We start from the raw sequence: 26,516 nt of genomic DNA on the forward strand, positions 1-26,516 counted from the left end.
CATTTCTATGCACCATTAATGAAACAGCAGAAAGAGAAATAAAGGGATCAGTCTCATTTACAATTGCACCCAAAACAATAAGACACCTAGGAATAAGCCTACCAAAGAGTTGAAAGACTTATACTCTGAAAACTATAAAATACTGATGAAAGAAACTGAAGATGACACAAAGAAATGGAAAGACATTCCATGTTCATGGATTGTAAGAACAAATATTTTAAATGTCTATACTACCCAAAGCAATCTGTACATTTAAAGCAACCCCTCTCAAAGTACTAACAGCATTTTTTCACAGAGCTAGGACAGTCCTAAAATTTGTATGGAACCTGAATAGCAAAAGCAATCTTGAAAAAGAGAAGCAAAGCTAGAGGCATCACCATTCTGAACTTCAACTTATATTACAAAGCTGTAGTGATTAAAACAGTATGGTATTGGCACGAAAGTATGCACATAGAGACATGGAACAGAATAGAAAACCCAGAAGTGAACCCACAACTATATATGGTTAATTAATCCTTGACAAAGCAAGAAAGAATGTCCAATGGGAAAAAAAAAAAACTGTGTCTTCAACAAATGGTGCTGGGTAAACTAGACAGCAACATGCGGAAGAATGAAAGTGGACCACTTTCTTATGCCATACACAAAAATAAATTCAAAACAGATTAAAGATCTAAATGTGAGACATGAAACCATAAAAATCCTAGAAGGGAACACAGGCAGTAACCTCTTTGACATCAGCCGTAGCAACTTCTTTCTATAGATGTCTCCTGAGGCAAGAGAAATTAAAGCAAAAATAAGCTATTGGGATTTCATCAAAATAAACAGCTTCTGTACAGCGAAGGAAACAATCAATAGAACTAAAAGACAACCTACTGAATGGGAGAAGACATTTGCAAATGACATATCCGATAAAGGGTTACTATTCAAAATATATAAAGAATTTATAAAACTCAACACTCAAAAACCAAATAGTCCAATTTGAAAATGGGCAGAAGACATGAATAGACATTTTTCCAAAGAAGACATACAGATGGCTAACAGACACATGAAAAGATGCTCACCATCACTCATCATCAGGGAAATGAAAATCAAAACAACAATGAGATGTCACTTCACACCTGTCAGAATGGCTAAAATCAACAACACAAGAAACAACAGATGTTAGTGAGCATATGGAAAGGGGAGCTCTCCTGCACTGTTGGTGGGAATGCAAACTGGTGCAGCCACTGAGGAAAATAGTTTAGAAGTTCCTCAAAAAGTTAAAAATAGAACTACTATGATCCAGGAATTGCAGTACTAAGTATTTACCCAAAGAATGTAAAAATACTAATTCAAAGGGAAACATGCACCCTGGTGTTTATAGTAGCATTATCTATATATAATAGTCAAGTTATTGATGCAGCCCAAGTGTCCATTGATTGATGAATGGATAAAGAAGATATAGTGTGTGTGTGTGTGTGTGTGTGTATACACACCTATACATACCACAGAATACTACTCAGCCATAAAAAAGAATGAAATCTTGCCATTTACAACAACATGGATGGAGCTAGAGGGTATAATGCTAAGTGAAATAAGTCAGTCAGAGAAAGACAAGTATCATATGATTTCGTGGAATTTAAGAACAAAACAAACGAGCAAAGGGGGAAAGCAAAAGAGAGAGAGAGAGAGAGTCAAACCAAGCAACAGACTCTTAAGTCTAGAGAATAAACCTACGATTACCAGATGGGAGGGGTGTGGAGGGCTAGGTTAAATAGGTGATGGGGATGAAGGAGGGTACTTGTAATGATGAGCACTGCGTATTGTATGGAAGTGTTGAATCACTGTATATTGTATACCTGGAACTAATATTATACTGTATGAAACTGGAATTTGAATAAAAAAGACAGTATGGAGGTGATATCCGTGGCACAGGGGAATGATTTATTTCTGCCCAAGGAAACATGAAGATTAAGGCTGACAGCTATAAAGATAACTTAAAACAACAACAACAAATTAAAAAAAGAAAAATCAGAAAAATTTTGAAAGGCAGTGGATTCAACAATTATTCAAAAAGTAAATATGATAAAACCTATTCCTAATCAGACATCCTATACATTTATGGCCTTGTTTTAAAAGAAGCTTCCTCTTTCAACCTGCTAATTTTTAACTTGAATGTAATGTATGATGTCATTTTTAAACTTTAAGTTGTGCAGAGTAATCTCTAGAAAACTTATTTACACTCCAAAAGCCCAATGATGTAATTTGGGTATGCTGCCAAACTACACTTATGTTTGTCTGGTTGTAGTCTTTGGTGGTATGGTTCCAACCATAAAATGTGAACTCCCAGCTTGCAGTGGAGAGTTTTTCTGTATTTTTACATTTTGCCATGCATCTGTCTCTTCGTCCATCGATGTTTCGCTGTGACGTCAGCAAGAGTGCTTTGGCCAGGAAGTGACACTCATCACTTGCGCTCCCTAGCGCATTGGCGAGAATGATTACTGGGGCCACCCGCAAATGCACAGGTGGCTGGGAGAGGTAGTCAGCGAGGTGCCCAGTAAGGGGAAGAAGCAGATTTTGACGAGGTTCCAGCAGTCCGTGTCAAATCCTTACTTCTCAGTGTAGTTGTGAAGATTACAAGTATGTGAAATGCTTAGTAAATATGGCACTTAGAACTGTTCTTGTTAATTATTATCATTATTCATTCATTCAACAGACATGCATTAAGTGCTGGTTTCGGTGTTAATTGTGAACTGTGAAGGTCCTACTATAAAAATCCTGATGATATAATATATCATTAGTTTTCTTCAAAATTTTGGATAAAGTTAGGATATACTTTGATGAGAATTTGGGGGAACTACTATGACCTTCACTTGAATATTGGAGCCGAGAGCCAAAGATGTTTTGTTTACTTAGTGATCGTCCCCTTTTTCTAAGATTCACAATTAATAGCTCTGTTTGTATTTATTTAATCAACAGAGCCTCCCAGTCATGACTTGCATCCCCTTTGCCTTACAACAATGCAGTCTCTGGTTAGAGTGGAGGCTCTGTGACATGAAGGAGAACCCAGGCCTGGCCCGTGATGCTAAGGTGTCGTAAGGTACAGAGAAACCAAGGCCCTCGTGGGGAAAAAAAAAAATCCCCAACATAAAGAGAATGATCCAAGACAACACCTGCTGTTACAGAATCAAGAGGGGGATGTGAAGTGCTGTTGCATGATATTTGTACAGAGTGAGCCCTTCCTAAATTCTGTTCTGTGGTGTTGTGTTGTCACTCAAGATTCTGACAGCAAAGGTTTGATTTTCCAAGACTCCTGAAGTTCTTTTGGAATAAATAAAAAGGTGAATGGGCAGGTAGAAATGTAGTGTCCTTGTTATTAATAATAGGCCACAGAATTTTGAAAGTTTTCGGTTCCTGAAGATACAGAAACTCCGTGTTTTAGTTTGCAAGGGCAGCCATAACAAAGCCCCATAGGATGGGTAGTTGAAATAACAGAAACTTACTTCCTATCAATTCTGGAGCCTGGACGGCTGAGATCAAGGTGGCAAGGATTGGTTTTCTCAGAGGCCTTTCTCCTTGGCTTGTTGATGCCTGTCTTCTCTCTGTGTCCTCACATGGTCTTCCCTGTGCCTGACCTCTTCTGATACGGACACAGTCATATCGGATTAGATAGGGGCCCCCCTAATGACCTCATTTTAACTTGATTACCTTTTCAAAGATCCTATCTCCAAATGCAGTCACACTCTGAGGGGTTAGGACTTCAACATATGAATTTTGTGGGGACACAAGTCACCCTATGACATACTCCAGTTTTATTGAAATAAGCTTTCCAGCATTTCATCCACTCCAAAAATAGGCACACATCTGAGGTGGGGAAAAAAAAAAAAAAAGAGTCTTCTTAGAACGAAGAGAATCAAAGTTACACAACTAAATGTATTATTTTTTTTTTTCTCAAAAGGAGGGGTGAGTGGGTTGCCTGGATGGCTCAGTCGGTTCAGTGCCCGACTCTTGATTTGGCCTCAGGTCTTAATCTCAGGGTCATGAGAAAACCCAGAGTTTTCCTGAAATTCTCTTTCTCCCTCTCTCCCTGCTCCTCCCTGTGTGCTTGCTTGTGCATTCTCCTTCTCTCTCTCTCAAATAAATAAAATCTTAATTAAAAAAAAAAGGGGGACGTGAGTGAATAGCTCTCATCTAAGCAACTGTATGTAAAATGAAGTCGTATTTAGGGTGATTTAGGTAAAATACAGGTCAGAAAGAAGTTATAGCCAACGATGACAAAATTAAAGAGACAACATCAAAAACAGACATTAGCAGGATAGTTAACAAAAGAGAATTAATTCCTTCATGTACAGAATTTTCTGTCATCCTTTCTGACCTCCCCCCCCCAAATAGGAAAGATATTAGGGATTAAATGACTTGCAAATATTTTCCCAGGTGTCCTTTCAAAAGGATCAAAGTAACAAATATCTATACTTTTTTAAATTCCAAAACTATATAAAGTAAAAGTAAAAATTGAAAATTTCCATTTTCCCACCTGATCCCATTCTTCAGAGATAATCATAAGTTGGTATGCACATTCAATAAGAATGCATATACAGGGTGCCTGGGTGGCTCAGTCGGTTAAGCATCTGCCTTCAGCTCAGGTCATGATCCCAGGGTCCTGGGATCAAGTCCTGCATCGGGTTCCCTGCTTTGTGGGGAGCCTGCTTCTCCCTCTGCCTCTGCCTCTCTTTCTCTGTCTCTCATGAATAAATAAATAAAATCTTAAAAAAAAAAGAATGCATATACATAATTACATATGTAACTAAATGGGTTAATGATACTACTACTAATACTAATAATAATATGTGCTATTGTGCAACTTGAACTTTTTTTTTTTTAAAGATTTTATTTATTTATTTGAGAGAGAGAGAATGAGAGACAGAGAGCACGAGAGGGAAGAGGGCAGAGGGAGAAGCAGACCCCCTGCTGAGCAGGGAGCCCGATGTGGGACTCGATCCCGGGACTCCAGGATCATGACCTGAGCCGAAGGCAGTCGCTTAACCAACTGAGCCACCCAAGCGCCCGCAACTTGAACTTTTTATTTAAAAAATGGACAGTATCTTTTTTCATGTGAGCCCTCTGGAATCACAACAGATACTGACCAGTTGAATGGATGAGTGACAGCCAGCCCAAAATGAATGAATGTTTAGATTGTTTCCACTTTTTTTCATTGTCATTGCAATGACCATCCATGGGCATATGTCTTTCAGCACTTATATGAGAATTTCTGTATGTGCATTTAAAATATTGGTAAGCCTGCTAAAATAATCTTTAAAAATGAGTCAGTTTACTCCAATTAGCTGTTTATCATAATGCAAATGTTCTCATATACTCTCTAATATGGATTTTAGCAAATGTGTTTACCCACCATCTTTTGCCCTTTTGATCGTTTGGGTAGCTATCTGGGAGGATTTTAATTTCTTTTATTCTTTTCTTTTACACTATCTCCTTGCATGGAAGCCCATATCTGTTTGAAGTTTATGATGTGGAAAGGTTCTTTATTGCAAAATGTTTAAGAAGGTTCTTTCTGTTGCCTCTTTAAGAAAGAAGAGCATTCATGAACTGAGTTATTTTCTTTGGTTATCCATGAAGCGCATTAGTCCAAACCAGCCTAGACTATTTTGAAGCATAGTCCACTATGCTTCAGAAATTATTTTATGATTCTAAAAATCACTGGTTTGGGAAATGTATTTATTCATTGTAGTCGTCTTCTTAACGTTACTACGAGCTGCTGAACTTTTAGTCCACTGGCCACATTCTTTAATTGAATATTACTCTTCTCTCTAAACTGTAGCAGTAACCCATACTGTTATAATAGCTTTCTGATTTTCAAAGCAAAGATTTCTTTTTCACTCAGGCAAGTTTGGATTTTTTGTTTTTTTAAAGATTTTATTTATTTATTTGACAGAGAGAGAGAGCAAGCACAAGCAGGGGGAGAAGCAGAGGGAGAGGGAGAAGCAGGCTCTCCACTGAGCAGGGAGCCTGATGTGGGGCTTGATCCCAGGACCCTGAGATCATGACCTGAGCCCAAGGCAGACGCTTAGCTAACTGAGTCACCCAGGTGCCCCACAAGTTTGGATTTTGCTTTCATCTCCCTCACTCCTTGCATACAGTTGTTTTCTCTCCCCAGTTTTTTTTAATTCTTTTTTTTTTTAAAGATTTTTATTTTATTTATTTGACAGAGAGAGACACAGTGAGAGAGGGAACACAAGCAGGGGGAGTGGGAGAGGGAGAAGCAGGCTCTCCGCTGAGCAGGGAGCCCGATGCGGGACTCGATCCCAGGACCTTGGGATCATGACCTGAGCTGAAGGCAGACACTTAACGACTGAGCCACCCAGGCACCCCTCTTTCCCAAATTTTGTAGTTCTACCACATTCCTTGTGTTCAGTGGGTACTTTCCATGTGGTGACTGAGCATGAAGATACTTTATCTCTTTTTTTATTTTATAAGATTTCAACCTTGAAAAGTAAAAAACAAAAAAACCTGTATAACAAATACCTGTATGACCTTTACCTAGATTCCCCAGCTCTTAACACTTTGTCTCATGTGCTTTAGTGTTTTCTCTTTCCTTCCCTCCTTCCCCTCCTTCTTCCTTCCCTTCCTGCCTTCTCTTGTTAGACATGCTGCAGACAGCAGGGCGGTTTGGTCCTAAATGGTGCAGTAAGTATCTACAAAACATAAAGACATCCTTCTACATAGCCATGATGTCTAATCATACCCAAGAAATTAACACCTATACGATGGTATTTCTTTTGCAGTCCATATGCAGATGTTCCCGCCAGTCATTCCCAAATTGTCCTTTATAGCATTTTTTTTAAATCTTTTTGATCAAGAATTCAGTCAAGGATCACACATTACATTTAGTTATCTTGCATCTTTAATCTCCTTTACTTTGGAACAATTCCCTCACACATACCTTTTGTGGATTTTTTTCAAAAAAATACACACCTCAAAGACTCCCAGGCCAGTTGTCTGGCAAAATGTATTGTGAGCTGGCTTTGTTTTATTGTTTCTTCATCAGTACATTCAGTTAAACATCATTGTCACCAACACTGCATAGTTTGTAACTGATGATGCTATTATGATCGCTTGCCTATGGGGATGCTTGCCAAATGCACCTTTGTAGAAACAACCCTCTGCCTCTGAAACCCATGGGAAGATACTTTGTGCAAATATCTTGATTCCTAGCAATCTTTCATCCAATTGCTGTACTGGGGATCTTTAACTAAATTGGTTATTAGATTAGTAGTTTTAAAAATATAATTTTCTTAGTCTATCATTCTTTCCATATTTATCCTATATCATTCTCCTATATAAAAGAGCCCTTTCTCACTTCTCACCCCTATATTTTGAGTATCTTTATAAATTCATTGATTCTTTCTTTATTCAATATATTATAACCCATTACCATCATTATTCCTTTTTATGTTTATATTTTCCCAAACTTGGCCAGTGTGAACCCATTTGCATTTGAGCATAGTCTTGCTTTCTGGCACACAAGATGTTCTGGGGTCACACAAAAGATGTTCTGGGATCATATGGTACTTTCTCTCTCAGACCTGGTATTAGGAGTCCTGGTTCATCTAAGTGGGAAATTATATTTTAAAACCAACATTTGGGTATTAAGTGGGCTCCTTGCTGTCAAAGTACTGGTCTTCCTTGGCCTCTGCAGTAAACTAATACTGATAATAATGTACTGGAAAAATATGTAACGAACACACAGTACTCATAGAAGCATTGCTTGTATTTTTAGAAAAACTGGAATCAACCCAGATGTCCACCAGTAGGGTATTGATTGAATAAAGCTACGATTTATCCCCATATGAGATCACTATGAAGTTACGAAAAAGAATAAGGAAAATCTCACTATACTACCATGTAATGAGTTCTAGGATGAATTACCATGTGAAAAATGACTTTTTATGAAAAAATACATAATATGTTATCATTTATTGAAGAAAGGGGCTTAAAATACATGCACACATACATTTCAGCTTATGTTAAAAATAAGTTACACAGCTCACACCTGTTAGAATGGCTATTACGAAAAAGACAAGAAATAACAAGTGTTGGAGTGGATGTGGAGATGTAGGACATGTAAATTGGTGCAGCCACTCTGGAAAACAGTACAGAGGATTCTCAAAAAATTAAAAACTGAACTGACGTGTGATCCAGCAATTTCACTTCCAGGTGTGTATCTGAAGGGAATGAAAATACTAACTAGAAAATATATCTGTACCTCCAATTTCTTTGCAGCACCTATGAGTCCATTGATGGATTAATGGATAAATATGTTATGGTATAAATATACAGTGGAAAATTATTCAGCCATTAAAAGCAAAGAAATTCTGACATTTGTGCCAACATAAATGGACCTTGAAGACATTATGCTAAGTGAAATAAGTCAGACGCCATTCCGTTAGCTGGTGCCAACCTCTCCCACCAGCGATATGTACAAGTTTCTTCACCAGCAGTATTTGTCAAGCTTTCGAAATGTAGTCAGTGTTATTGGCGTAAAGGGGCATAGTTCAAAAATCTGTTTATTTTATTATAATTAAAATTCATCATCTTTTCATATTTTAGTATTCATTTGTACATATTTTGTCTTTTACATGTTTTTCTATCAGATTTTTAAACTTTTTTCAATTTTTAAGGTTTCCTTGTGTCCTAAGTTGAAAATATTTTCTCCCACTTTGTCACTTGTCTTTGCCTTGTTTTCTTTTGAAGTTCTTTTCCTAAGTTTTTGTTTTATTTTATTTTGTTTTTAATTCCAGTGTAGTTAACATAGTGTTATATTAGTTTCAGGTGTACAAGATAGTGATTCAACAACTTTATACTTTATTCATTGCTCATCACAATAAGTGTCCTCTTAATCCCCTTCACCTATTTCACCCATCCCCCTACTCTCTCCCCTCGGGAAACTATCTATTTGTTCTCTGTAGTTAACAGTCTGTTTGTTTGTTTGTTTTGTCTTTGCCTTTGTTATGTTTGCCATGGAAAGACTATTTTTTTTAATTTTGATGTGGTTAAATGTATTCATATTTTATTGCCTCATGATTTTGAGTCATGGTTTTAAAGGTTGTCCATAGATTCAGGTTGAAGAATGCATTCCTATTTTCTTCTAGGACTTTTGGTTTGGTTATACTATAAGTATGCTACACGCACACACACACACACACACACGTGTATATATATATATATATATATATATATATGTATTGTCCGTATGGATGTGTATATATATATATATATATATATATATATATATATATGTATTGTCCGTATGGATGCAGTGTTATCTTTTTTTGTTCTAACAGATTGTGTTCTAACAGATTCTGTCCTCAGTTACCCCCCATCCCATAGAAACTTAATAAAAGTCAGTGTATTGAAAAAAAATTGTATTTGCCAAATCATTCCCTTATTTCAGATTCTTTCCACCTGAAGTAGGACGAGATCAGCATCCCTGTGTGTGCTTATCTCCTTCAGCCCATTTTCCTTTTTGAGTTTGGTATATTTCAAAAGAGCTGATATGCTAGATTATAAAACCAGGAAAAGCAAAGTGGTTCATTATGTCTTCACTTGACTTAAAATCTGTTTTCCATTTCTGGCTTCACTTTGTGCTGCTCCAGACATTTTAAAGGTTTACAAATTACTCAACAAAGGCAAGGCTTATAGACGTCACATGCCTTTGGGCACACAGAAGTATTACTATTTGTATGTTAATTCCAGGCTCTGCCCTTTAAAGTATAATTGATGCCATATTTGATATTGGTAGTTTGTGAATGTCTGACACAAACAACTGGCTATATGTTCTCGCTCTCTATGCATTTGTATAATACGCTTTCTTTTATAGTCAGTAGAACCCATTAGAAAAGCTTACATGACAGATTAAATCTTTCCCCTGTCCACTTAGGAGTACACCCATTTTCCTTCACAGCCTTTGGAGCTAGTTTAATGGAATGTCTTACTGGGTAGTTCTGGGAGTGTGATCCAGAGAGTACTCTTGGCTCTTTTAGACCCCAAGGCCTGCATGGATGGGGTACCCTTGTCATGTCCCCACTCCTCCAGTTGAGTCAGAAAGTTGAAGGTGCATGTCTGTCTGGGATACATCAATAACCTACTGGAGCTGAGGCTGAGGAGGGTTTAGGAGGGAGTATGGGATGCCTGGGTGACCAGAAAGGAGGATTTCAGTGGGTGAGGAATGGTTGGGACTGAGAGGCCAGAAGTCAAATGCCCACCCAGCTCCCTTGCCCTTGGTAGAGATTCTCAACTTGACTTCACATTGAGAGTCGCCGGGGAAATGATTGGAAATGCAGATTGCCAGGACACGCCGCTCTAGATTCTTACTCCATAGGTCTAAGGTGGGGTATGAAAATCTGTTCTTGTTGTTGGCACGCCAGGTAATTTTTCTGCAGATTTTGACCTGGATATAAGCCCACTACCTTTGTAGAAACTTCTGTGTAATCTTGGCTAATTAATTTAGTCTTCCTAAACCCTAAGTGACTCTGTTAAAATACTGAAACTAATATTTGAAAAAGGGTTAGTGAAAGTATTAGGTGAGATTAAATGTGTTGATCTTTATGAAAGGGATTGTGAAACAGTGCCACACAACTATTTGTTATTTTGGCTCAGCCACGTAGTAGCTGTGTATGACCTTTGGTAAGGACTTAACTTCTTTTTTTTGTTTTACCCCCCAGTCTCCAGCTGCTATGTGTGTCTATGTTTGTGTATTTGTGTGCATGCTTGTGTGTGTGTGTGTGTGTGTGTGTGTGTGTGTGTGTTGTGGGTAGACTAGGTTATACAGGCGTATTCCATGGAGCAGGATGTGGAGCTGAGGTATTTTGGATATGCAAGCGGGTAGAAGTTTATGATTACTTAGGACAATGGAATTTATGAACATGAAGGACTTAACTTCTTTACACCTCATCTATAAAATGAGGATGTTAATAGCACCTACCTTACTGTGGCATTGCATACAGTAAAATGAGAAAATACTGAGAACACTGCCCAGCATATAGACGATTAAAAAAATGCTAGATTTATTGCTATTATATTTATTTCATTAAGTGTTCAAAATTTATGCATTGAACAGCAACTGTGCGCCAAGGGCTTCTTAAGTAGGATTACCATATGATTTGTCTTTCAGACTGGGAGACACTTGATGGTTAAAAGGGAGCTATTAACAATTACAGGGAGACAAGAGGTGTCGGCTCAACACTCCTGAATAGACCAGGGTGTATGGCACCTGACCAGAATGAACCAAAGATGAGAAGGTTTGTGAGGTTGGCTGCTATAGCACTTCTGTTCATCTCTACCCTTACAGAGCTTGAAGCCGCCTCCAAATAAATGTTGACAAATATGTAAAGCTTATTGGCTTTGTGTAATGCCAAAATAGGAGCCGGCCTGGGGAGCCCCATCCATACTTGACTCTACCCACAAGTATCCTACTCCCAGCCGAAATGCATCCTAGCTTTTCTTCTTCCCAACTCCCTTGGTCCCTCAACCCCAATTTTGTACATCTTGTTCTTTCTGGCCACAATGTTTTCCCTCGTTTAGGAGTTTGTTGTTACAACAAAAGAGCACAAGCATGGTGGCCTAAAGCAGCACACATTTATTGCTCATAGTTCTAGAGGCCAAAAGGCTGAAATCAAGTCAGCAGGGTCCTGCTTCCTCAGAAGGCTCCAGGGAAGAATGCTCCTTCCACTTCCAGCTTCTAGTGGCTCCTAGAGTCCCTGGCTTGTGGAGGCATCGCTCAGATCTCAGCTTCCATTTTCACATGACATTTTCCTCTGGGAGATTGCGTCCCCTCTTCTTCTTACAAAGACACCAGTTACCGGATTTAGGTAGGCCCTGAATCCAGGATGATTTCATCTTGAGATCCTTAGCTATTATATTTACAAAGACCCTATTTTCAAATATGTTCACATTCTGGATGGACATGGATTTTGAGTAGACACCATTCAGCCCACTATACTTCCTTTATTTGGAAGAAGATTAAAATGAAAGAGAAGTCAGAGATTTCCTTTAAATCAGGACACTAGGGGCACCTGGGTGGCTCAGTGGGTTAAGCGTCTGCCTTCAGCTCAGGTCATCATCCCAGGGTCCTGGAATCGAGCCCCGTGTAGGGTTCCCTGCTCAGAGGGGAGCCTGCTTCTCCCTCTCCTCCCTGCTTGTGCTCTCTTTTGCTATCTCTCTCACTCTCTCTCAAATAAATAAATAAATAAATGAAATCTTTAAAAAATAAATAAATAAATCAGGATACTACACTAGGCCCAGTCTTTCTGAAGCCAGGCTTTTGTTTTGATGGGTTGAAGCGTGAGTCCTCATTCCCTCAGAAATTCATTTATAAGTGAACTCCCACCTTGCCTTTCTTCTATCTCTACCAGAGGAGAAGTTACTTGAGTTACTGTAGATACAAGTAAAATGTATTATCTTGAAATCTATGGCCTGACCTGTCACCTGTGGGTTTTTATTAGCTTTTATTACAGCAGGATGCAAAACACTGTCCCTAAGCTTTGAGGCACTTTCTCATAGTCCCCAAATACCATCCACCAAACAATGGATTTTTGTAAATTTCTTCAACTGATTTATCCCAGGAGAAGACTGAATGTGTTCCTGCTGAGCTTTTAGTCTATCCTTATGCCCCCAAAATGTATATTTTGAAAATGTAAAAACAAACAAACAAACAAAAAACCAACAGTCTTAAAGGAAGTTCATTATAAGTAAGTATTGTTAGATAAATTTGGAAAAGTGATTTTTATCCAAGACAGTATTTACCATTTATTTCAGAGTAAAGGTTCAAAGCTAGAGTCCCTGGCCAGCACAGTACATCTCTGTCATTTACCTGCAGCTGACCCTGCGGCCCTTCGGGGAGCATTGTCCTCACCCACCTGCAAGAGCTGTAACCCTCAGGAATGTACTCAGGAATGGCAGTGGTCTTGACACATTGTTTCTCCTGAATAAATGATTACAGGAAAGAATTAGTTAGGACCAACAGCTGAAATGGAAGAAATGAATACCATTTATCCTTTCTTGTAGTCGGATGTCAGAATCTAGGAATTTGTCCCAATTTGTACAGACTTTCAATGCCTTTCTACGAGCCGATGTCTGGAGGGCAACCTGAGCAGACATCTGCTTAGAGTCCAGGTGTGAAAGAGGAAAGCAGCTTCATGTTTTATTTATCCAGAGTAAAAGAATTGTTGCACAGGAAATAAAATATCCGGATTATGAAATAGGAGCTGACATAAGTAATAATGTGTTGTATATATATATATAAAATTTAAACCTAAGGCTGGAAACTTAAGGAATTTACAGCCAAGGTATGAAACTATTTATCTGTGTCAGTTTAAAAAAAAATAAATAGAAGTGCCTGTCATCTCTCCTGTCTTCTTTGCCATGGAAGAGCTTGAATATTGTCTTCTCCATCCTGCCCTACTCTGTGGGTACCCTAACCTACCCCACCCTATTCAAGCTTCCCGCAGTGTCCAAGGGACATGCGAGACATCAGATTTACTGGATGGCCCCCAGTTATGATGATGGTACGTGGCTACATTATCTTGCATGGCAGTAGGGAGAAACTGTAATATTTGAGGATAAGTGGTCCCTGATTATTTTTCTTCCTTCCAGAGTTGACACACATTTCTTTTCTTAAAGCTCTGGGTCAGTTGTGTGACTCCATGGCTTTTTCTTCCCCTGGGAGAGATTTGTTTTTGTTTTTGTTTCTTTGTTTGTTTGTTTTTAGAGGGGGAGAGATCTATTTTAAAATAATTAAAGGTTCAAATTATCACTCTGGTTTTCCACTGATTTGAAAACAGCATTTATTGTGTCATCTAGTAGTTTGTTTCAAAGACATGAAATGAAATAAACTTATTCTCATGATGAGCACTGAGTAATGCACAGACTTGTTGAACCACGACATTGTACCCCTGAAACTAAGATAACATTGTATGTTAACTACACTGGAATAAAAACAAAACAAAACAACACAAAAAACAAAACGCAACCAAACTTAACTCTGTTCCAGGCTGGCTACCTACTCATTGCAACCTTGAGTCAATCAGTCTATTTTTCTTTGCTTACTTGGTTAGTTCTTGGTAACCAGCACTGGGCTGTCACCCAAGCGAGGGACAGACCTAATTCTTTCTGGCTCTGAATGAGCCTGGCCTTTGTGTTCATTCAAGAGAAATCATGGATCATAAATACAGCATAGGTGATATACTGAGGTGGAAAGTAGTTTAGTGCAAATAAAACATTCCTACAGCTTTTCCCTACTGCTATTCTCAGTATTCTTTATCTGAAATTTTTATGTCTTTCCTTTAGGAAGTCCTGCTATTTCACAGAGTCTGGGAGGCACTCACAGTTCTGAAATGAGTCATCTTTACAGGCCTAGAAGGTACCAGAAACAGACTGAACAGCCCTAAACCATCTCTATAGCTCAGCTTTTGGCATATATCCTGCTGGATTTTGCTTTCCAAAGTAAAAATTACCATATTTCTCTCTATGTAAGACTAAGTTAGACAAAGGATATCTTAACCAATAATAGTGATCAAAGTTTAAAAAAAAAAAAAGAAAGCAAGCAAGCCTAGGGCAGATGGGTAACCTGGGGAGGGAAGAGGAGGGAGGCAGAGAGAAGAGGACGGGGAGACAAGGGGAGAGCATCCAAAGACCATCCAAAGACCATCAGATTCTTTTAGAAAATGAAAGTATATGAGGGATGAAGAGAAGGAAACCGGAAACAAGTTGGATTAAAATAATGGTAGCTGACTGTTTTTTTTTTTTTTTTTTTTTAGGGGCTAGCAATAAATAGATGCCCAAAAAGGATACGAAGATGTTTTTATCCTTATCAGGTTTTTTGTTTTGTTTTGTTTTGTTTTCTGAAATGACCTCCTTGCTGCAAAATATCTTCTCTCCACATTATAAGCAAAATCTCTTTGGCAATAATGTATTTTCCATTGAGTTTGGGGAAAAGAGAAAACTCAGTGAGAGAGAGGTGGCATATGAACTGAGTTTAGGATGACAGTTTGCGTGCTTCCTATTTTTTTCCTAGGGTTGTATCAAGTGGTTGTATCAATTTCCTTAGGAAGAAGGTATAATATAAAATGGGTTATTGTCCAGGATTTATCTGTTTTCCATACATGCTTGAGAACAAAGTGTGTTTGTTAACCCTGTACCCTAACCTCCCCTCATGAATACGATAAAGCATATGCAGTGACTTGTAAACATTAATTTATTTCTGTTGGCAAAATCCATGTATATATTTTTAGCTGTAATATTTATCATAACTAGTCATCGAATATTTAAAGAAACAACACTGGGAAACACCTTTGTAAAGTTTACAATATAAAACATGATGTGACTTGGTTTAATGGGTGGGACTGGTTATCTGTTACCTGTGTATCTAGGAAAGGTCGCGCATGGACCGACGGAACCGCAGACCTCACCTTGTGCACACAGCAGTCACTTCCTCCCGCAATAAATTATTTACCACAAAGCTACCGGGTAGTGAAGGACATCGATTCCTATTTTGTCCCCTTCCCCTCCCACTGAGCTCCCTCTGGTATGGATCCTAATGAGCAGCAAAATGGTCCCAGGCCCGAGGTGGGAGGGAAGTGGATGGCGACGGGGCTCGGACCCACACTGGCTAGTTAGTGTGGGGCTAATTGACCTTTCATAGGAATTGCATTTCTCAGCCTTCTGCAACCAGAGAACGGGCCTTTCAGTATCTTTATGTGTCATATCTTTGATTATAATGAAAACCAGTCATAAGAAATGCAAAAAAAATTAAAGCTTAAATCACAAAATATCCGTCTTTTACAAGTCTAAGAAAAAAAAAATGAAAGTTCAAGTTTTATTCTCATCCAATTAATATAAATTGGCAGTTAGTGCTCACTGAAGACGGTAGAGGGGACTGGAGTTCAAGAGAAACAAACCTGTAGGAACAATTCCTTTCCGGTTATTCTGACTTCCCTCTGAACATCTCTGGGCTCGGGCTGCTTTCTCTGTGTTGTTGCATTGTTAGCTGTGACCATGCAGAACATTTCCGAACCATTACATCTAAAAATATCTTTAAGTAACTTCCTAAATAATTGCCATTTTGTCTTTCTCTGACATAGGAAATATATTATTAAAAACTTGTACAGAAACATGTTTGTTAAAAGTTATTGTCAGAAGAAGCAACTAATAAGCATTCTGAATTTTTGACAGCAGAAGAAAGAAAAGAAAATGTAAGTTGTTTGAAAAAGTGTTTCTTATTTAGATAATTTATGTAAAATTACCTAGGAAAGACCTCCTTAATGTCAAAATGATTTTTAAAATTAAAATCTGATAACATCATTGCCTATTAAATTAGAAAATCTTTTATCTGATAATTCTTGACTGATCATATTATCGCTTTTCTGGGGGGGAAAATATGTGTTATTAGAAATTCAAATGAAAATCAGAGATTTTTCAGACCTTAAAATGTAAAGTTAGTACACAATAGGATGTGTGAGAGCCTTCCCATTCAAATAATTTAAGCGTTTTGTAGGATGAAATTGAGCTTGGCAGACTGGAGAGAGCTAAAAATGAGTAAGATTGAAGGTATCGGAGATAACCTGACCTAATTTAATGAGCACAGGAATTGGTACAGGAAGTGTGCTGATGAGTGTGGACGAGTCAGGATGCTGAGACCAGTAAGCTGGCTGGGAGGTTCTTTGCAACATGTCTGCTTATATCACGAAATCGGAGAGGTGGAGTGTCCAAAGCAGAGTATTTAAAAGAGCCCTGGGCTTACAGCCGGAAAACATGGGCTGCAGAGCTGGCTCTTTCATTTCCTAATTATGTGTCTTATTTGGGCGAGTTCCTCAAGCCACCCGGCCCATCTCCTCACCTCCGGGCTGGCTGCCACATTGGACGGGAGCTTTGCAGGACAGTTGAGTTACTCCACAGTCCCAGGTGGAGCGGGTACTGTGAGCAGGTCGCTAGAACAGATACTGCAGCATTGGATTCAGTCTGCTTTCTTGAAGACGGCACTGTTTGGAGCGGGGAGACACACGGAGGTGGAAGGCACCGTACAGAGTGACCAGTGCTGTCTTCTTGGGGCCCGGGGACCGGGAGCCGCCCTGACCTCAGGGCAGCAGGAACCTCAGCGGCCTGCCTTCCGGGGCGCGGCCCGTGTCAGGCTCCCTTCGCACTCTCCGTACTCGGTGTGCTTTGACCGAGGCTCTGTAACTGGCCCCCGTTCTTGCTTTCATCATCCCTTGGCTAGCTTGTTTGTTTTAATCAGATCCACGCACGCCTTCTTGCTGCTTCCATTGAGCCAGTTCCGGGAGGGCTGTCTTCCATAGCTTTTCCCATTCCGGGTATCTAGCTTTCTCCTAATCATTCTTTTGTTGCTGGGGTGTGTCCATGCAGTTTCCAAAACCTGCTCTTCTCCCCTGGCCCCTGTGCCCTCATCCTCCTCCATCTGCCCTGCCCGCTCCCCACCTCTCAGCAGCCACACTGTGGAGCTTGGGACGTCACAGAAAGGTAATGGGGAGTCCTTGGCCTGGGCTCCTACCTTGGCTTCACACTTCAGAGCTGGGTGACGTTGAACCTGCCGTGAACCTCTCTGTGGCTCATCTTCATCCTTTGTCAGGTGCAGTGGAAGTGAACCGCCAGTGAAATCAAGAGCTTGATTTGTGCCAGGCAGAGCCTCACTCGGGGCTGACAACAGCCCTCCCTCAGAGGACCCTGGCAACGTGAGACAACTGACTGCATCAAAAACCTTGTAGCCTGGGGGCTAGCTAGAGCTCAAAAATAGTGTGTGCTTATTTCATTTCATTAGTATGGTTGTTATTTCTATAAAAGATGAAAGCCCTTTGTTCATAGTGTGACATTATTGACTTTTTGAATCTCATTATTAATCATTTCAGAAATTGTCTAACTCTTCTTTAAGTGTTTGGAAAACATTCCAATAACTTTGCAATCCCCAGGAATTTTCTTGTTAGAGTAATATTACTTGTTTTTACAAGGTCTAAAAGGTTAAGAAGAGTTTGAAAAGCATTAGCAGGTTTTTCAAGTTTTAGTTACTTCCAGTGTTCTTTTTTTTTTTTTTTTTAAGATGTTGTTTATTTGAGAGAGAGAGAGAGAGCATGAGTGGTGAAGGGGCAGAGGGAGAAGAAGACTCCCACTTAGCAGGGAGCCCAGGACTATCCCAGTTCTATCCCAGGACCCAGAATCATGACCCAGGCCGAAGGCAGACACTTAACCAACTGAGCCACCCAGGCACCCCTATTTTCAGTATTCTAATTGGATTACCAGACTCTCAAATATTTGAATCCTACCTACATGTCAGCAGAGGAACTCCTTTTTGGAAAAGGAAAAATACATCAATTTCTTGTATATTGTGGGAGAATGGCCAACTGGGTGAGACTTGGTTATTGGTTGGCGATCAACTCCCATAGATATTAATACTGGGGCATCTTCAAATCAAAGGTACTGTAGAGAGAGGGTCCAAGATACAAATTTCTCAGTCCCTGATGGGGGAACGGCTCCACTTGACGGCATAAGAGCAAGTCGAGTTGGACAAATAACTACTCGTTTTGTCCACACCAAATAGCTTCCATCACTGCCTTACTTGTTGAAATAATAAGTTAAAACACAGACGAAATGTGTTTCCTCTTTGAGAGGCAATATTCTATTTATTGAGGAAACTAAGATATAAGACATTATTTTTGCCCTGAGGAAATTTAAAACCACGTTGGAGAACTCTGCTGTCTTCCCACTGAAAATCTCTACCTCCCAAAACTGAGGCATTTTTTTGTATACTGTGAGAACTAATTCTTATTTTGGGCTTTGGAGTGGCTAGACAACTAAACTTTATCCAGTTTATCATCCGTGGAATGTGTTATTAATGGGGCTTTGAATTGAACCAGCGTGATGGTGCATTTGTACCATCTGGCAAAGGGACTGCTGAGATCAACACCGTTTTTTATGAGAAGTCAAAGAATTAAGCAATGGTCTCAGAACCATGGATGCAGATTGAGAGAAATATGTTCTATACATATCACTGGAACTACTGAAATCTGCTCGCGGTCTTCCTATTCCCCTTTCCAGCTCTACCCTGGATATTCAAAAAAATATCTTGATTTGAAAGGAAAATCTCAGTTTTTGGATTTCTTCCATGTTTGTCAAATTTTAGCAGGCTCTGAGAATTTGCTGAGATTCTTCATGTGTTTCATGGCATCTGAGCAGATAGGGATTTTTTTTTTATCATCAATTTCTAGTTCACAGGAAGCTGGAGTGTTGTCGGAGTGATTATCACATCTATAGCGCCTGCTTATTCCACCTTCTGTGTCCATTCTCCAAGTAGGACTGTGTGCGTGGGACAGCCTCATAGGATTCAAAGGCTTTCTCGATGTACAAGATCAGGGGCCAATCCTGTTGAGTTTTCAAAACTCCTGAATGATGATACTGATACTAACAACCATGTATTGAGTTACTGCTGTGGATTGGGCTCTGCACTCCTTCTGTTTCCTTAAATCTTCAGAGTAGTCTTCAAAGTTGGTGCTATTATTGCCAACGACAGATGTAGAAACTAGAGCTTAGGGAGGAGAAGTCATTTGCCAAAAATCGTACAGCTAATAGATTACATCTATCTGGCTTTAAATTCCATGTTCTTTCTTCCACAAGCTTCTGGTTCTCCATGGAGCACTTTAGGTATTGAGTTTATGACTATTTATATTTCTTCCTTCATTTATTTTTGTTTCTGCCCCAGTCCTTTGACTTTCCCATTCACGGACATATGTTCTCTATCTACTAGGTTCAAAGCGCTGTGTGAGGCATTCTGGTAAATAAAAATATAAGTATGACCCAGCTGCTGCTCTCAAGAATTTCTAAATTGAGTCTGAAAATCAGACAGACACACACACACAGACACACACACCCCAAGTCCTGCCCACACTCCGACCAACTGCAAGAAGCACATGGCAGGCAAAGATTGCTGGCATTCAGATGAGAAAGAAAGGCATCACTTTTATCTGAAGCACAAAAGTCCTGAACGTCGAGAGAGGAATTTTCTCTGAATTCTTGAGTCTCCTTGAAAAGAACACACTATGGATAAAAACCTCGGGACGTTAGGAGACTCATTCTCGACTCTTTCCCCCTTGTTGCACAGCTCCTGCCCTTGCATGCCCACTCAAGGGTACTCAGATCTTGGTGTTGGTTTATTTGAAATGACTTAGGCTGAAGGCTCTGTACGATTCCTAGAGTTCTGGCTGAACACAGAGGCGGTGATATATAGTGATAGAATATCTATTAGTCCAATTAGAATGGAAAATAAATATTGTCAGCTCTTACTGCCTAATGCACAACCACAGTATGTCAGTGCCATACGTCAGGGAGCGTCCCGTCCAGGTCACCTGGGGGTCTGCGGTGCCGCCCCTCCCCTGGAAGGCTCTGCCCCCGCTGTGAGTGCAGGGGCACCCGGTCCTCCCTGCGGCTGAGCGCGGGACTGCGCCCCGTGCACATGTGGGGCCCAGGCTGAGGAGGCGGAAACTACCCAGGGGTGCTCTCTTGCTGACCACCAGCAGTGGCACAGGTACATTTAAAGGCCGTGATTCAGTCAAACTGGCCAAAGCCAATCACGCGACGGAGCCCAAATCAAGGACAGGAGTAGGAGAGGAAAGGAGATAAAATCGTAAGATAGCTGATCTACAATGGAGAAAAGTCTAAACACACCTGAAGATGATAGTAAGATGTCAGATTCTATGTAATAGGTAATAGAGAGACATTGGAAAAGATTATGTAGCACACTCCAGAAACGCATCAATAATGGATTATAGGGAGAGATGAGTGGTCAGGGAGCCATTGCAAAGCTAGTAAAATGATGAAGGCTTAAAATGGGGAGATGGCAATTGAGAAGTAAGGGAGCAGAAGATGTGAAGGCTATTTCTGAGGCAGAATTAGTTACTCTTAGCACCTCGCTGGGTGTGAGGGTAGGGCGGAGGAACCCAAGGCGGTGATACTGAAGCCTTCAGAAGACATAGGAGGATAATCAGAGTTGTAGGTGGGCGGGGAGGGCTTGACCCGGGATGCCGTGTGGGAGGGCAGTGATTTGACAGAAATGGGGAATGGAGGTGGGGGCAGGCTAAGGGGACAGAGATTGACGACCCAGTGACCATAGAGCTGGGAGGACAGGTGGCAGGGACAGCAAGCGTGTCCATGTGACAGAGGTCTGGGGCATGGGGTGCGGAAGAGGCAGAAATGGGATTGAGGCCCAGAGGGCGTCCTGTGACCTTCTGAGTCCACGGTGGTGTGTCCGCACGAAATGCTGGTGCATAATGGGCACCACTCTTCAATATTTGCTGGTGACAGCTGTGGAGCACTGGAGGGAGGTTGGGGGCCAGTTAGGACTGTCGTTAGCATCATTGTGCGTGCATGGTGGTGTTTGAACATTGCTATGATGAGAGCATGACTACAGGTGGTGTGTAGATATTTAAATTTCGGGGCTTTACTGAGATAACGAGGTCCTGGCTCTGAGGGAGGAGGGCCGAAGACAGATGAGTGATGTTCTATCCAGTAGATATTCTGAGACAGGGCTTTGATCTCTGGTAGTCTAGTTATACTCCTAGCAAAGTATCTGACTTCAAACTTTAATTCTAGTCAATTTGACAGTCTTCTGTTCATACACATCAATATATCGGCGCAGATGATTTTTGCAAATGTTCACTGATTTTAATTGTGGTATTGGCTGGGATGGCCTGGGGATGCTACTCACTTGCTTCCCCATCGCTGCGGGGATGTGTTTGCTGGTGACATAGGGGGTGCGTGTGGAGTCTACCATAAACACAATTATTTTAAATTGTAGAGAAAAATGCTCTGTAATTGGCAATAACCAACTCTCTGTGCTTTTTAAAATGGAGATGGGGGCGCCTGAGTGGCTCAGTTGGTTAAGCAACTGCCTTCGGCTCAGGTCATGATCCTGGAGTCCCTGGATCAAGTCCCGCATCGGGCTCCCTGCTCGACAGGGAGTCTGCTTCTCCTTCTGACCCTCCCGACCCTTCCCCCTCTCATGCTCTCTCTCTCTCTCAGTCTCTCTCTCAAATAAATAAATAAATAAATAAAATCTTTAAAAAAAAATGGAGATGGATGCTGGTATTTATATTTGATAATTGCCTTTCACTTTTTTCTAGGAAATAAAAAAACCAAGAACAATTGCTTCTGGATAACTAAATATTAAATGAGAGAGGTTTTCAGGTTTCTTAACTTTCACTTTTTTCTAGGAAATAAAAAAACCAAGAACAATTGCTTCTGGATAACTAAATATTAAATGAGAGAGCTTTTCAGGTTTCTTAACTTTCACTTTTTTCTAGGAAATATATTTGATAATTGGGAGGACACATCACTTCTGAAGTAAATCAATTTTAAAAGAATATTGCTTTTCACTGTGCTTAAGTATGCAGTGTGGTACATTTCTGCCCTGCTCGATCTCCTATTGCTTTGACTATTACTCTAGTTTTCTGTTGCTGTGGTCCATTTGCGCCCACATTTCGGTCTGTGGCCCCAGTGCCGTGTTGCCTTTGTTGCCCACACACGTGCCGACAGGGACAGTGTGTCCACCTCCATCAGTCACAGGTGGCTCTTCTCTCAAGTTCCATGACTATGTGCAACCTTGGACCCAAACAGATTTTAGGCTCTTCTGCATACTCTGGGATTGAGGACAAGTTAAACCTTACTTGGCATTTTAACGCTTGCTCTTTCTCGTCTGTTTCTGCCTTGCACTCACCTAGAGCTGTGACCTGGATCAGCAGAGCATCGTTCATGTCGTGCTGAGACCCTGGCACAAAGGCCAAGAAAGGGAGGCCACTGGACAGGACAGCCCAGGAAACGCCGTGGAGGGCTCGGAGAAAGAGCCTGAGAGCTTGACACGCGTGGACCTCAGCAGCTCCGTCCTCCGGGCCCACTCGGTGGGTCTGGCTGTGATCCTGAACAGCGACTATGAGGGGACCCTGCCAACTGGAAGGCCAGGTAATTGTGCAGACTTTGTCTACTCCAGTAGAGCACTTTGTGCAGCAGGCCTCTGCAGGGAAGGCCCTCAGTGTGTACATATTCAGTTCACGGTAAGTTCTAGACGCCTAGAAGGAGGCATCATTAGAAGGATGGCACTTGGCTATAAAATTTGAGGTGAATGCATTTAATAAGTGCAGTGGAACAGGGCTTTCAGATTAAGAATGAAGGGGAGGGGGGCGCCTGGGTGGCTCAGTCGTTAAGCGTCTGCCTTCGGCTCAGGTCGTGATCCCAGGGTCCTGGGATTGAGCCCCGCATCGGGCTCCCTGCTCAGCGGGAAGCCTGCTTCTCCCTCCTCCACTCCCCCTGCTTGTGTTCCCTCTCTCGCTGTGTCTCTCTCTGTCAAATAAATAAATAAAATCTTTAAAAAAGAAAAAGAATGAAGGGAAGGGATGGAGTAGATGTCAGGACATGATAATAGTGTTTTGGTTTATTTATTTATTTATTTATTTATTTATGTATTTATTTTGAGGAAGTAGGGGTGCTTGGGATGTGAGGCTTTGCGCTAGAGTCAAAATATATGATTAAGGTACATATATGTCCCTCTCAGCTTTTGCCTTTCTTTTCTGTTTCTTATTTTCTTAAAACACATTTTGGTTTATTATGTTTCTGATGATGTGGGGAAATTTTAAAAAGCAGAAGGAGAACTTTAGAGGCAATTTTAGTCATTTGCAGGTGTGAAAGGTTCTTCCTTCTCTCCACGGTACAACACATTTCAAAACTGCTTTTATTTAGCAAGGATGGCAGTTCCTTTGCTATTTTGCCAATATTAATGTGTCTCCCTTAGTCTTTTATTTTCCAATTGAAAGAGTCAAAGGTATAACAGGATTATTTTTGACTGTGTGTGACGGGAAACACAAAATAATAGCAATGACTTTATAAAGTATAAGTGAATTTCTGTCTTACATACTGTAAATGAGAATATAGGCAGTTCTAGGCTGTTGTGGCTTTCACAGTGTCCGAGAGTTTGGGAACCTGCCAGATGGAGGCCTAAAACAATATGAAATATCCCTTGCTAATTTCACTAAGTAAAATTTAATAAAGTTTAAAAAATCATAGATGAGATTACAAAAAGAAACAATTTCCAAGGACAAGTGGAAAAGTAGAACCATACAGTTGTTTTTAGATAGAGGAATGGACAAACTTGGAATTTAAGTGCATGAGCTGATATTCTGGTAGTCTTGAGGAGGTTGTGGAGGGGAGGAAGTCTGTCCCTTACATGCACTGAGCACTTAGGAAACTGGAAAAAAAAAAGGTGAGAAATTGGAAAAAAATGCAATACGTGGGGGAAAATGAGATCCTGCAGTACCTATGTGATCCAGAATGGGAAGTTAATTTAAATATTGGACTCAGATTTATGGTGCATCTGATGTTTCAAGCAGAGCATATATAAAAGCATTCCTAGAGAACATTCAGGTAGCACGCCATCCACATCTCCAGAGGGAACCACGCCCTATTCAAGGGGCACTCATCATTAAACATTACAATTCAAACAAAGGGCTATTCTCTTGTGAGTAGAAGTAAGTGTATACCATATACTGGAAGATTGGGTTCCCCTGAAACTTGAGAAAATAAAATAACAATTTGAAGCAGAACACAAAACAAATACATTTTATGTTAATTAAAGCATAAAAGAAAGAATTGAAACCTAAAACAGAAAACAAGTATATTAGAAGAAGAGCTATTCAATAGAATATAATTTTAGCTATTGGACTAAAAAAAAAGGCTCAGTGGACGGGTTAAAACAGCAAGCTTGTCAGTGCCAAAGATAAAATTTGTGAACTGGAAGATAGATGTGGGAAATTGTCCATAATGTGGTACAGGTTAAAATGTAAACCAATGGTTTTAAGAGACTAGGAGTTTGGCCACTCTGGAAAACGGTGTGGAGGTTCCTCAAAAAGCTGAAAATAGAGCTACCGTACGACCCAGCAATTGCATTACTGGGTGTTTACCCCAAAGATACAAATGTAGGGATCCGAAGGGGCACATGAACCCCAATGTTTATAGCAGCAGTGTCCCCAATAGCCAAACTATGGAAAGAGCCTTGATGTCCATCAACAGATGAATGGATAAAGAAGATGTGGTATATATACACAATGGAATATTATGCAGCCATCAAAAAGAGGAAATCTTGCCATTTGCAATGACGTGGATGGAACTAGAGGGTATTATGCTAAGTGAAATAAGTCAATCAGAGGAAGACAAGTATCATATGATCTCCCTGATATGAGGAATTTGAGAAACAAGACAGAGGATCATAGGGGAAGGGAGGGAAAAATGAAACAAGACAAAACCGGAGAGGGAGACAAACCCTAAGAGACTCTTAATCTCAGGAAACAAACTGAGGGTTGCTGGAGTGGAAGGGGGTGGGAGGGATGGGGTGGCTGGGTGATGGACATTGGGGAGGGTATGTGCTATGGTGAGCGCTGTGAATTGTGTAGGACTGATGAATCACAGACTTGTACCCCTGAAACAAATAATACATTGTATGTTAATAAAAAAATAAAAAAAAGAGAGACTAGGAGTTTGGAAGAGATGGCCAAACATATTTCTGATAGGAGTTTCATTATAGGAGAACACAGAATAGAAGAGAGACCGTTTTCTAAGAGAATACTGAGAATTTTCCAGGATGGATAAATCCTCTAATTCAAGAGTACATGGTCCCAACTGTGATAAAACAAAACAAAACAAAACAAAACAAAACAACACACAATTGGTCTTAATCAAGATAAGTAAAAATAAATTCACTTTATAAAGAAAGTAAAAGACCAAATCAAATTAAGAAAAGAGATTAGTTATAATGGAACAGTAATTTGAATGAATCCTGGCAGGAATAATAGAAGAAAAACGGTATTGGAGTAATGTCAAATGACTGAGGGATACACCTATTAACTTAGCGTTCTAAACCCAACATACCTAACAAAAATATTGCTCAAGAGTGAGAGGGAAATAAACACACTTCCAGACACACACTGGGAGTATTTTTGCTCAGTCTGAAAGAACTGATGAAGTTCTCACAACAGGGAGGAGTGGGTTTGATCCCAGGATGACAAAACGGGATATGAGAGATGATGCTCAGAAAATACAAGGGTAAATATGGATCAGTCTAAATGAACACTGGTGTAAAAAATAATATTGATTTGTTTGATGCGTACAGAAATAGGAGGGACTATAGTAGATAAAATGACATTTAGTAGAAAACAATATCAGTTAACTTGGAAATATGTTCAAAGTGTCATTACTGATTACAAAAAAATTAGTATTATAACGGTCTTGTATCACTGCAGCCTACTTGATGGGCCAATATTTAGAAGTCTAACAATACCCAGCATTGGTTAGGATCTAATGGGCAAAAAGTGCGGGCAAAAAGTGCATTCATACATGATGGTGAGAATGTCAGTTGATTCAGCCACCAGAGAGAGCTTCATAATAATTAATTCACAGCTTCATAATAATTAATGAAATTCCTG

The 26,516-nt window shown here is 40.1% G+C and overlaps 1 protein-coding gene across 1 annotated transcript in view; it reads left to right on the plus strand.

Moving 5' to 3' along the window:
- PRKN (parkin RBR E3 ubiquitin protein ligase) overlaps positions 1 to 26,516 on the plus strand; it is a 1,046,212-nt gene that overhangs the window by 149,683 nt on the left and 870,013 nt on the right. Inside the window, exon 2 of the mRNA XM_021693212.1 lies at positions 22,770 to 23,007. Coding sequence (XP_021548887.1) covers positions 22,770 to 23,007 — 238 coding nt within the window. The remainder of the gene's footprint in view (positions 1 to 22,769; positions 23,008 to 26,516) is intronic.

Source organism: Neomonachus schauinslandi, chromosome 8 (genome assembly GCF_002201575.2).
Source record: "Neomonachus schauinslandi chromosome 8, ASM220157v2, whole genome shotgun sequence".
In the NCBI taxonomy this organism is placed as follows: Eukaryota; Metazoa; Chordata; class Mammalia; order Carnivora; family Phocidae; genus Neomonachus; species Neomonachus schauinslandi.